This window comes from Rhipicephalus microplus, chromosome 8, assembly GCF_043290135.1.
Source record: "Rhipicephalus microplus isolate Deutch F79 chromosome 8, USDA_Rmic, whole genome shotgun sequence".
NCBI lineage: Eukaryota > Metazoa > Arthropoda > Arachnida > Ixodida > Ixodidae > Rhipicephalus > Rhipicephalus microplus.
Genome location: NC_134707.1, coordinates 56,307,746 through 56,320,068, shown reverse-complemented (window position 1 = coordinate 56,320,068; position 12,323 = coordinate 56,307,746). Strand labels below are relative to the sequence as shown.

Here is a 12,323-nt window from a genome sequence, read left to right as displayed (position 1 = left end):
TAGAGGCCGGATGAAACGGCGCGCGTGTCTTTTTTTCACCGTGGCCTTGCAACAGTCGCTTTACAGCGCGTCATGGCGCGTGTTGACGCAACGCCGCCGCTTGCCAAGGTTTTTCCTAAATGTTACTTAAAACACTATACGTCAAACCTAAAAATTATTTTGTATGCTACATACTTAAGCTAGCAAGTGCAGTGCTATCTAGAAGCACAAACACTGAGTGCAATTGCAATATATTGTTTCAATTTTTGTCAATTTGTAACATATTTTTTGACTACGAGATGGCGCTGCAATCTGTAAGCAAAAAATTTTGACTCTAAATGAGGGCGAAAATTTACGCAGTTTTAGGACTTTGTGCGCGGCTGAAGTGATAGGGTGGAGCCGCCCCGTGAGCGACGTGCTCCTCCTTGTCTCTTTGTCGTCGTTCTGTTCTCGCGCTACAACTATCATCATCGCGACAGCGCACGTTGCGTCGTCGTTTCAGCAGTCCAACGTAGTTGCTGGCAACCGTGATTCTCGGGAGGGTCTTCCCCGCCCTTCTCTCCTCAGCCCTTTTCCTTCCGCTCCACGCTTTTTGGTTGTGATTACTTGACAGGTGCAGAGAGTCGTTCTGAGGCGTGCGTTATGCGCGAGTCGACGACGCGAGCTGCTTCAACAACGCCAGTGGAAAAAGAGCGTCGGAGAAGAAGCATGGCGCACTGCTCGCGCCCATGTGTGTGTAAACAAGGCGCTCGGCGCGGACGCTTCCCGGAGAGCTGAGAAAAGCATCTTCGCGTGGTGCTGGCTCGCGCTAACGACGCATGTAGTGCGTAGCAGCAGCGTGGTTTTGCGTGGTGGTGCGTCCAACCAACAGTGGAGAAGAGCGTGCGATCCAAACCACCGCGCGCGCAGCCCCCCCTCATCGCGCTCCTCGTGGAGAAAACGGAGGCGAGTTTGCGAGCTATCGTGCCCGATCCACCGCAGGACTTGGTTGTGCTCGCGCTGCGCGATCCCAAATGGTAATCGACGGTGCTCCGGCGCTCATCGTGGTTAGCACCAGCTCCCGTGGCCCCTGTGGCGTCGTCTCCAGCGGTGGTGGTGGTCGTCATCATCGGACATGGAAACCGCGAACGGCAACAACAACCACGGCGCTCGCGTCGACACGACGGCCGTGTTTTTGGACGTGTTCGGGGATCGGACCGAGTTTTCGACTTTCGACGAGTTCAGCGAGCTGTTCGTGCGCTTCGAGAAGAAATCGCGCTACATCTTCCGCGTGAAGAATTCGAGCAGTGTCGAGGCCGAGAATCGACGCAGGAAGGACAAGATTGACGCTGCCATCAAGTACTCCGGGCTGGTGCTGTGCTGCGTCAACTGCGGAGACGCCAGCAAGACCCTCAAGAGGGTCCAAGAAGGGTGAGTAGAAACCCCTTTTTTTTTTAATTGTCGCATGTGCACAGCACCAGCGCGGAAGCGCTTTCTTTTTCTGCGCCTGTTGATCGCCCCACACCGCGGAAACGCACCCAACGCAAACGCATTCCGCGCGGTTTTGTTCGTCTTTTCGCGCGCCGCTTATTGCGGATAGCACAGCGCGAAATTCCGGTTTGAGTCACAGGGCGTGTGTGAGCGCGCGCTCCCGCGTGTTGCGTAATGTTTACGGGCTTGGCGCAGTAGATAGCAGCAGGCCCGAACAGGAAGTGTGTGCTTGCGATTGCGTTTTGCTGCAGGGATAGCGAAGCCCGTGTTTTGCCTGCGCACCACCGCGTGCCTTGGAGGAAAAGGGAGAAGAAAAAAAGTCACGTGTTGCGTAAGAGACGCGCATGCAACTAGTTCCGCACTGAGAGGGGCCCCCCCGCTTGCGCCTTCCTTAGTTCGCGCACGTGAGGAACTGACGCGCAGTGCGTCGTTGCAAACTCGTGCCTCGTTTCTTTTTTTTGTTTCAAAAGGGGGGATGTTCGACACACCCGAGTTTCTTTTTCACGTGATAACTTCACCCAATGCTACTCGATCGTTGACCGTTCTGGCCTCGGAGATAAATAAAGCCAGCTCTGCGAAAGCCTCACCGCTGCAAGTTTTAAAGTCTTCGAAGTTGATGGCGCTTTGTCTTACTTTTTTGTTGTTGTTGTTTAGCGTGCGCTCTTCTGGGAAGGGCGGGTATTGCGTGGTGCGCCTTTGCGTTTGGTCTATTTCGTAATTCACTGGGACCTGCCTCTCTCCGAAGAAGGGCAAAAAGGAGGAACTAAATGGAAAACAAGAAAATGCGGAACTTGCAACGCCCCGAGCTTAGCGAAGCTACTCTTGGCGTTGCTTCGCCTGGTTTGGAATGCGCTTGTTGCGAAATTGCGCTGGTATAAGGGAGGGGGGGGGGGGGCTGACTCAGTGTCGGTAGCACGTGGATAAAAAGGCGCGTGCGCTGGCCTGTTCCGCATTTTCTCTCTCTCCTTTTATTCCTCCACTGGCGCGTTTGTCTCTGCATTTCCTCCTTCCCATCACTTCTACCATTTTGTAAGCTTTTGTCCCTATGAAAAAATGTGACTAACACGGCCCGTCACCGCGGTGTCAGCTGTTAAACGTCCGTGTGCCAGGTGTCATGGTCATGGCTACGCGTAACGGCCAAGGGGGGACCTTGGGCATCTTGCGCGGCCATCACTGTGAGCTGGAAAGTATAAAGAAACAAAAAAAAGGCTAGTGCCGATTATATCTCGTGCCGCGACGACTCGGAAATCGCTGGCGCAATCCGAGTTGGCTCGCTTTGGAGGCGCGCGTACCAGGGCGACACGCGGAAACAAAAGACTTTTTTCTCTTCATGGCGTCGCAGCACGGCGGACCACGTGTTTCGAAGTGGTAGCGTGCGCACTTCGAGCGCCGTTCGCAACTTCACTGTACAACGAGGAGTTTTCCGGCGCTGTGGAAAAAAACAAAACAAAAGAAAACGTTGTGACTCACTGCATTTCGCGGAAGTCTGACATTGATTCATGCCGTGTTAACTCAGTTGAGAAAAAATCATTAGAAAACGATTCCCAGATTTTTCCAGGTGAGACGAGTGAGAACAGTGCTACCCAGTGGCTTGTCCTAGTTTATTATTCGTTTTTTCGTTACTATTCGTATTTGTTGAATGGAGTAGTTCCACTATAACCTTGGTAGTTTTAGCATTACAGCTGGAGGCATTCCTTCGGCTTCATTCCACAATAGGGAGTTTTCTGGCACAGCAGAGGGGAAGAAAGTGGTGAATCACTGCATTGATGGAAGTCTCGCAGCAGTACCTGGTGTAGGTAGTACTTTTATTCGCCTTTTCACCAAGCCCCCTCCCCCACAAGCTTCAACAGGATCACTTTGCGAAGAATATACAATGTATAAGTTCACTTAAGCGAAAGCAACAAATCATGATTTAGGTAAAAGCAGTGAAACAATATTGTCAGCTAGAGCGAAAATGACGTACAATAACCGGAATGCAGAGATACTCATCTGTAAGGGTACATCACATAACTATCACAAACGTTACATTAGCTATCGAACAGTGTGTGCGTGATTTAATGGGTAGGACTAACTAGTCGTAAAAAATGGTCGTTACTTCATGACAAAACAATACTTTATGACAAACCTCAGTTTAAGAAATTAAAAAAAGGGAAATCACCGTTTTATTTTCACGTAAAACGAGAGAACGCTGCCACATAGTTGCTGCCGTATCCCAATTAATTATTCGTTTTTCCCGATTTGCTTTTTGTCGAATTGAGCTGTATTCCATTCGCAAATAATGATAATCTTTGTCATTTTTGGCATTGCAGGGAACTGCCGGCGTTCCCTCAGCTTCATTGTACAATAGTGAGCTTTCCGGCACCGTTACAACAGTTGTGGCTCACTGCATCACGAAAGTCTCGTGCAGTACATGACATATGTTAAAAAAAGAAAGAAAATCTTTTTGAACAAAGTTGTTGTTCCCATCTAAAACAAATAAAAGTAACAGTGCTTCGCAGCTGTTGCCTTATTACAATTTATTATTCGTTTTTTACAGTTTGTTCTTTGTCCAACTGAGCCGTATTCCTCTTGAAAAACAACTATCGCCTTTGCCTTTTGCCGTTTCACCCTCCTTGCAAATATCAATCCATCAATTTTTTTTTTGTCTTCCAATTTTTGCGCTGTCTTCGGCCAAGTCGCATTTTCATTGAAAAGATCTTTTGCGGGTGCATTCTTTTAAGCTACCGCGCCCTGCTCAGCTTGGCTCTCTGGTGTCAGTGGGGGACTTTATGATAAATACGTTAGTCATGATAAAGTTCATTTCGGTTGCATTTCTTAATGTGCTTGCATCACACTTTCTGGAACGTTCGTCCCTAATCAATATTTTGAGACGTGTCTTTCAATATCGACATAAGCTCTTAATAGTAACTTTGCCACTTCAGGGATAAGTGACTTACATATCACTTATGACTGCAGATTCATATGTGAAATGAGTGATTTTATAATTACAGCAATCATAAACTTGCTTGTGTGAGCATGAACTGGCTTTTATTCTTTTCTGGAAATGTATTATTATCATACTGTCATTACATTTGCCCCAGCCTACTGTGAATGGTATGCTGGATTGGGCACAACGCTGAATTGCCTTGTTTGCACAGTGCTTGCAAAGCGAAGAAAAATAAAATAAATTGGAACGAACGTTAACTCGTCACATCTGGAAGCGCTCGCTTGATGCAGGAATTTTCGTTCACTCTGTGCCAGTTGGTGCTTTCTCTGTCATCTAAAAAAAAAAAGCGATGCTGAAAGTTAACATTGCTGTCGTAAGCAACAGCTGCATTCCCATTTGCGCAGAGTTGCGCACAAAGCGCGCGTGAAACTCGTTAACCTTTTGTCTGAGATAAAGCATTTATACGGCTATATACTTACCAACAATGTTGGCTACCTTGAACAAATCTGCGTGAGAGCAGTTAGAGGGGACAGTCACTTGACGTCATCCATATGTGGGCTAGTGTAGCCCACCATGATGCCGTGCTAGACCGTTGCAGTTTCACGCGAGTTGTTATGTAAGTCTCTGGTAACACACACACATCTTTATCCTAGCTTGCTCAAACCAAGCAGACATCTGCGGTTCAGCTTGGCCACGACATCAAAGTTCAGCTCTCTGACTTACGAATATTTTCAGTTCGGAAAGGCTGTGTGCGTCAGATTGTAAGTTGGTGCTAGCTATTCAATATTCTCTTGTGAACATCCTGGAAAGCCGCTGGCAAGCTTTATCATGAGACATTCTGATTTAGGTTATTTAATTTAAAAAAATATTTTTAGAAATCGAACTTAGTCTTTTATACTTTGAAAGGCCTGTGCTCCTGCAGCTAATTTATGCTTTTCAACTGTGGGAATGGTACACCCAACCCGAATTAATGCACTGTGGTGAGCTGTAAACCTTTGCAAATGGCATTCGCCCGTGCTTCACGAAAGCTTTTGTGTCATTTACACATCCACAGTGTATTCATAACCTTCATTAGTCAGGTCATGCAGGTATATACACTGACAAAATGTTTCATTTATCAACAGTCTTTGAAAGTTCACCTCCGCAGGCTTGACATTTTAGGAACGAACCTCCTTGAGGTGTGGGTCGTGCGTATCCTGTATGTTGTAACCGTCCCTGGTTTTAGTCCTTGGAATGTCCGCTGGATGGCGGTACTTGTATATGATGAAAAGATGCGAGATGGCGGTACTCGGACTATTCACTAGATGGACAGAGAGACATACAGATAGACGGACATGGGGACAAACATACAGACAGATGGATGGACAGACAGACACACGGATGAATGGACAGACGAACGAACGCGGCCAGCGGATAATCGACGATTTGCCGAACAAATCCTTCGAAGCTTCGCCCCACTCTTCATCATTCACTACGTGGTGATGCTGTGATTTTCCTTTTTCCTCATCAGAAAAATATCTTAGCCTAGCAAGTGCCTGCAACCTAGGTATGCAGTTACCGGCACAGTTTGCCAGGAAAGACATGGATGTAGGGCAAAAAAAAGTTTACTGCACAGATTGTGACGCATACAGCAAATAGACCTGCTGTGCATCACGTTCAGAGTATTCATCTGGAGCTGATCAAGCACATATCAGGCTGTATTACATCATGCTAAATATGTCTAAAACACTGCTTCAGAATACTCGAGCTTCAAGCGCCTGAAAATTGTCTCAAGCTGAGTCAAGTGAGCCGTTAGCCAACTCTGATTGCTGAGGATGCTGCTGATGCCATTACTAAAAGATGTGTTGGATTCCCTTTTAGAAGCTTTTCACAGCAGTTATTGAAGTTTTTTTGAACTAGTATTTATTGCTGAGTAGTTTTTCATGGTGCACTTCGCAGAGCTGTGCTGTTTGCAGTGCGAAAGCGATGGGGCGTTTCCCTCCGATTGCCATGCTGACACAGTGCGTGACGTGCATATGGAAACTCGTCTCCACACCAAGTGATGACGTTCGCAGGCCTGCGCACTGGTTTAGGTCGACACGTGTTTCTTTAAAGGGCGGACAAGTGAATTACCATAGAAATAAGTCAAACAGGTTTCTATGTCTTTTTTTCTTTTCCTTTTTCCATTGAAATATTCCTTGAAACATGCCCTGTTTGTCTATTGTGGCCTTGAGTACGTATTCCAATGCCGATTAGCATTTGTGACGTCACTCCCACCCCCAGCTCGTGCACAGTGGCAACGGGCTCTACCCCCCCCCCCTTTTTTTTTTTTTGATCGCGCGCCCGTCCATTTATGAGATCTTGGCACTGGCGGCAGCAGGCCTACTTGGCATATAGGTATTTTTCTTTTTTCTTCCTTTTACGGTGAAAAACGAGCAAATCCTTCCGGACTTCTCGCGTAGCACTGCTCTTGACGCTAGGCCCAACCACAGTTTCAATAAACCACATGCTCGCGCAAGGAAAGAGCCTGCACACACACACACACACACACACACACACACACACACACACACACACACACACACACACACACACACACACACACACACACACACACACACACACACACACACACACACACACACACACACACCAAAAAGAAGCTTATTGCGAAACGAATCAAATGGTCGGGTCAACAGGAAACCTCGTGTGTGGTTGACTTCAGAGAGCTGGCACGGTGTAGTGGCCGCAGCGGAGAGGGTGTATGGGGGAGGGGGGATGACGAGGTGATGCGAACACCACTTTCTCAGTGCGAGTGTAGCGCACAGAGCAGAAGTTGCCGCGAGGAATAGGTAATCAGGTGCGCATACGTACGGCGAGAGGAGACGCCGCATTTTAATCGTGCCTTTCTTGGCACATGCCCCCCCCCCCTTGCCTGGCAGTCCCGAAGAACTTGGCAACGCTTGCAGGGTCTCTTCTCTCGTGGTGTAACCTTGAGGCTGGATTCAATTGCTGCCTGTAAAAAGGCGTACAGAAGGAGAGTGCCGCTGGGGAAAAGGAAGGCAAATCTGTGTTTTCTTAGTGGTACACCCTCAACGACAGGAGAGGGTGTTGAGTGCAGGGTCAGGGTTTTTTTTTTTCAGCCGTGCACACCTGTTTGGCCCTTTTCCTGCACTCTAGACTGGGTGCTTTACTGGGACAAAATGACACGGTGTAAGTCAGGATGAGGTGTGGGGTAGTTGTCGTAAAGTGCAAAGGCATTCGTGGCAGTGAAGCAGTGCCCACAGAATTTCGGAAAATTTGTGTTTTCGGACAAATGTTAGAAGCATAGCAGACAAGAAGACGACAGCACCATTAGGCCTGAATGAAGCTCAGTTCTAAATGCACTAACAGTGACTTTGTGACCAACACTTAAAAGCGCACTTTGGCCCCGCCGCGATGGTTTAGTGGCTAAGATACTCGGCGGCTGCATTTTTGATGGAGGCGAAAATGCTGTAGGTCCGTGTGCTCAGATTTGGGTACACCTTCAAGAACCCCAGCTGGTCAAAATTTCCAGAGCCCTCCAACTACGGCGTCGCTCATAATCATACGGTGGTTTTGGGACGTTAAACCCCACATATCAATCGAAGGTTAACTTTCACTTCCTGTGAGATGGATGAAAAGCGTGTTTGTTCTTGATGAGCTTCCTTGTGTGGCCTTTCTACGGGGTTAAGCAGCCATGCTTCTCTTGAAGTACCCCGCAAAGGAGGGTGATCGAAAAACCAGTTTTTAATTGGCTACCGGTTCAGTTGGTTTATCTACTGGTTTCTCTCCAGTTTTGGTTTCTGAGCTTGGCAAAAAATGGGTTAACTGGTAGCAGTAGCGAGTTGTAGGACCTCTTTTTTTTTTTCTTGATGCGTAGAAAAAGCACAGAATTGTGTAAGGTCCATTTGCAACACTCTGCAAAGAAACAAGTTAAAAGTGAAAAAATAAAAAAGGAGCAAATGACGTGCTTGTTGTTTGGCAAAGGATCAACTCCAGGACGAGTGCTTAAAAGAACTGGGATACAAAGTGAAAGTTGGAAAACACGGAAGTCCTGGTTAGAGAAATGAAAAAGAAGAAGAAAGTAACAAAAAGACAGGTCGAATCTTCAATGCCTGACACTGCTTTTTCTTTCTGTAGTACGCGCCATTAGCAAAGATACCTGCGAAAGGCGCGCGACGCTGAGGCAATATTAGCCGCAGTCGTCACGCGCCTACGGCAGTGAGGACACTGGTGGAATAATAAGCGATGACCCACAGAGCGGCCGCACTTGGCGAAACGACCCCCCCTACCCTTCGCCTCCGGGTTGGTTGTTTCAGGAAGCTGGCAGCAGGAGCAGTTGTTTTTGTTGCGCACTGTGGAGAGGGGACAAAAAAAGTGAAAGGAGCATTAGCGATAAGGGGCGGCGATGTGCTCGTACTTCCTTGTGTGTTGTAACGCCTTCCTGCTGTGTCTTCGAAGGTCTTGGTCAGGGATACGACGTGGAGGAGAGGTGGTGCTCGAGTCGAGGAAGAATGAAATAAAGGAAATGAAGAAGAAGAAAAGTGGCTGCTTTGTAGGCCAGCCGGGCTTTGCTTCTGGAGATGTTTGCCCTCTCGTCTCGTTTCTGGAGAAAGTGCAGAAATCCTTGTCTTGCACGCGGCGGAATGTTGGCGCTGTTTTAGTGAAGTGGGAAGCACAAGCATGTTTGTCAGAGATATCTTATCTGGGTGAAGGTTTTTATGCTTGTCCCTGTTTGTAGAGTTTAAATGTGAGAGGCTTGTCCACCTTTTTTGTTTCATATCGACTTGTGGTGATAGAAGTGCGAATGGGGCAGTTTCGCTTACATATAACTCATACTAAAAGAGATCTTGAAGAATGAGGGTAAGGAACGGCAACTTTGGAAGTCGCTTACCACGATATCAGAGTGCGGTTGAACACGGATTTATTGAATCGAAGTAGGATCATGACAAGTTTGATATACTAAAGGGACACTAGAAAGAAAGAATGACTTGGATTAAATGCACAGTGTTCACTCTGACAACTCTATTGCCATATTTTTTGCTATCATAGGTTCATTATTAGTGGAGAAAATCAAGGTTGAAGTTTCTTCTTTTGAAATTTCACACTGATATATTCATGCGTGATGTCAAACTTTTCAAAATGCATTTTTTGCTACATTAACTTGACGAATTCTTCTGAAACCTTATATGCAATGTCTGTGGCACCCACAGATGACAATGTACTTCATTTTTAGAAATCACAGGCCGTGTAGGACCCAGTAGACGTCTTAAAAATCTGCGACATCATGGTGTTTGGTGCGGGAATCTTAACATTGCGTCTCCACCCACTTTTCGCACAAATTTCTTGCTTATCAAATGTGTCGCGGTAAGAGTGCTGTTTTCGGGATTGTGAAATTGTACTTTACTAACTTGCAAAATATTGTTTTGCTCTTCAATGTTGCTTTAAAGCTGCATATGTCGAAAATTCGGGGAGATTGTACAACCGTTTGATATATGCAATAACTAGTTATACGCTGTTATATTTCGCTTCTGAATTGTTTTGGTGTTTGCCCCCAAGTTCGTCTACAACATTTACGTTTTATTTGCGTAATACTGTTGTACATGCCAACATGCTACACATGATTAGTGGGAAAAATCAGTATTGTGTACTGAGAAGTCTTCAAACATGAATTTCATCTTGCAGTGCCTTAGCTGAGTGTGACTACAGACCAACACAGCTATACTTTATTCAGCGATTGATCGAACATTGACCAATTCATCAGCGATGTTTGACAGAAAAGGTCTTGAAGGGTGTTAAGTGAAAATGCGAATAATGTTAAGTGCCTTAATCTGTAGAACTTCATGACCAGAAAATTTGCTGCCCTGTATTGAGCTTTAATTTCAAGATGAGTTTTAATCTTTTTGCCATAAGTTTGTTTTAAAGAAAATTTTGATTGTAATGTTAAAAAGACATATGCCTCTATATATTGGTATATTGAAAAGAAAGGCTTTCTTTCCTTCATTCTTTCAAGCACTGATGACAGCTATCACAGCATTATGAGCTGCATAAACTAGGACAACCGAAGCAGGCCAGATCCATACATAATAATAGTTCTGAAATATGTTTGTACGTTGTTGATATAACTATTAGCAACACACTAGGCATCTTGTAGCAATCTGTAAAAAGTCAAAAACGGGTGTATCATAATTTTGTGGTTTATGAAATTTTGGTATTTGTATTAGTCTGCAGATAGAGGGCTATGAAATTTGTGGTTAAATATCCTTTTTTTAAATTTTCAAAATGTAAAAAATTCTCATGAAAGATTTGAACTTAATGAAAATTGGGTTTACTTGCACCTTGTTTATTGTAGAAGGGTACCAGGACTTCCAAAAATTCCAGTTTCAAGCGAGTCAGTATTTGCACATATGCTATGAAACTTGGGGTTAAATATTCCTTTTTTGAATTTCCAAAATATAAAAAATTTTCATGGAAGATTTGAACTTAATGAAAATTGGTTTTACTTGCACCTTGTGGATTATAAAAGGGTACCAGGACTTCCAATAATTCCAGTTTCAAGCAAGTCAGTGATTGTGAATATCCTCAAGTCCTGGTTAGAAAGGTGTTGAGCTCGAATTGAAGTAACTAGGAAAATGAGAATGGGGTGGAGCACATTCGGCAAGCGCTCTCAAATCATGACTGGTATTGCCACTATCCCTCAAGAGGAATGTATGTAACAGCTGCATCTTGCCGGTACTTACCTACGGAGCCAAAACCTGGAGGCCTACAGAGAGGCTTCAGCTCAAATTGAGGACGATGCAGCGGGAGATGGAAAGGAAAATGATAGGTGTAACCTTAAGAGACAAAAAGAGAGCAGAGTGGATCAGGGAACAAACCGGATTTAGGGATATCGTAGTTGAAATCAAGAAGAGGAAATGGACATGGGCCGGGCATGTAGCGCGCAGACAGGATAACCGCTAGTCATTAAGGATAACTGACTGGATTCTCAAAGAAGGCAAGTGGAAGGCAAAAGGGAGACAGAAAGTTAGGACAAATGGAAGTGCCCAACTTGACAATCCGTGCATTGAGGCAGGAAACATAGATTATCTCAGTTGGCGTGATCTTGGCCTGGAGTGATACTTTGCACGAACACATTTAACGGGCAAATGATCCTTCGAATTACCGAGCATAGTTTACAAGGAAGTCTTGTGTCTACTTCTGGAATATCTACGAAACGCTGAACATGTGTGCAAGTAGTAGGATATTTGGCAACTGCGAAAGAGGCGCATGTGCTCAATGCCCGAGTCTATCACTTCGCCTCGATACAGTTGGTTAAACGTTTTCAGGTATGACTTAACGAATGTGATTTACTTTGTCGTGACTTATTTTAATTTTCACTCCTGTAAAGCTCTCTGTTGCAGTTATACTAACACATAACAAAGAAAATTTAGGCACATATTTTTCTGTTCGTAACTCTTGAAGCTAATAAGACACTCGCCAGAGTGAAAATATAGTATAGTAATATGCATGTATTACTTTACTGCATTGTCCCCAGAGGGGGTAGCCTACAGGGGCCATCAGTTAGCCCAGAGTTACCGTATATACTCGTGTAAGGGCCGCCCTCGTGTAAGGGCCGCACCCCAACTTTGAAAGCGGATATTTCGAAAAAAAAAAAAACAAAAGTTCAAAATGTCCCGCCAGAAAAGTGTAGTTAGTTCATTTACAGCCAGATGGCGCTGCACGCTTTTCCGCTTTTATTCTACTTCCGCCGACGCGCCGACCACGCTGTTGACAGCGCGCCGCCATATTTGCCTTGTGCGGCCTCTTTGTTGGCATCGTTCCTAGCATCGTGTCGATACGTTGGCAGCGCGACTTCAGATCGGTGTCGTCGGTGTCACTTTGTTGGTTGTAGTGAACCCTGCAGAAGCCAGCGCACGTGACGGACGATGGGCCGGCATCTGAGATCATT

At 45.6% G+C, this 12,323-nt stretch overlaps 1 protein-coding gene across 2 annotated transcripts in view; it reads left to right on the top strand.

The window, feature by feature from the left end:
* The first annotated feature begins 419 nt into the window (after nucleotides 1-419).
* LOC119164505 (uncharacterized) overlaps nucleotides 420-12,323 on the top strand; it is a 54,750-nt gene continuing 42,846 nt past the window's right edge. The window contains exon 1 of one of the 2 annotated variants that reach the window (XM_075871886.1): nucleotides 420-1,389. In XM_075871886.1, coding sequence (XP_075728001.1) covers nucleotides 1,094-1,389 — 296 coding nt within the window. In that variant the 5' untranslated portion in view covers nucleotides 420-1,093. The remainder of the gene's footprint in view (nucleotides 1,390-12,323) is intronic. The other variant, XM_037416702.2, reaches the window with a different exon arrangement.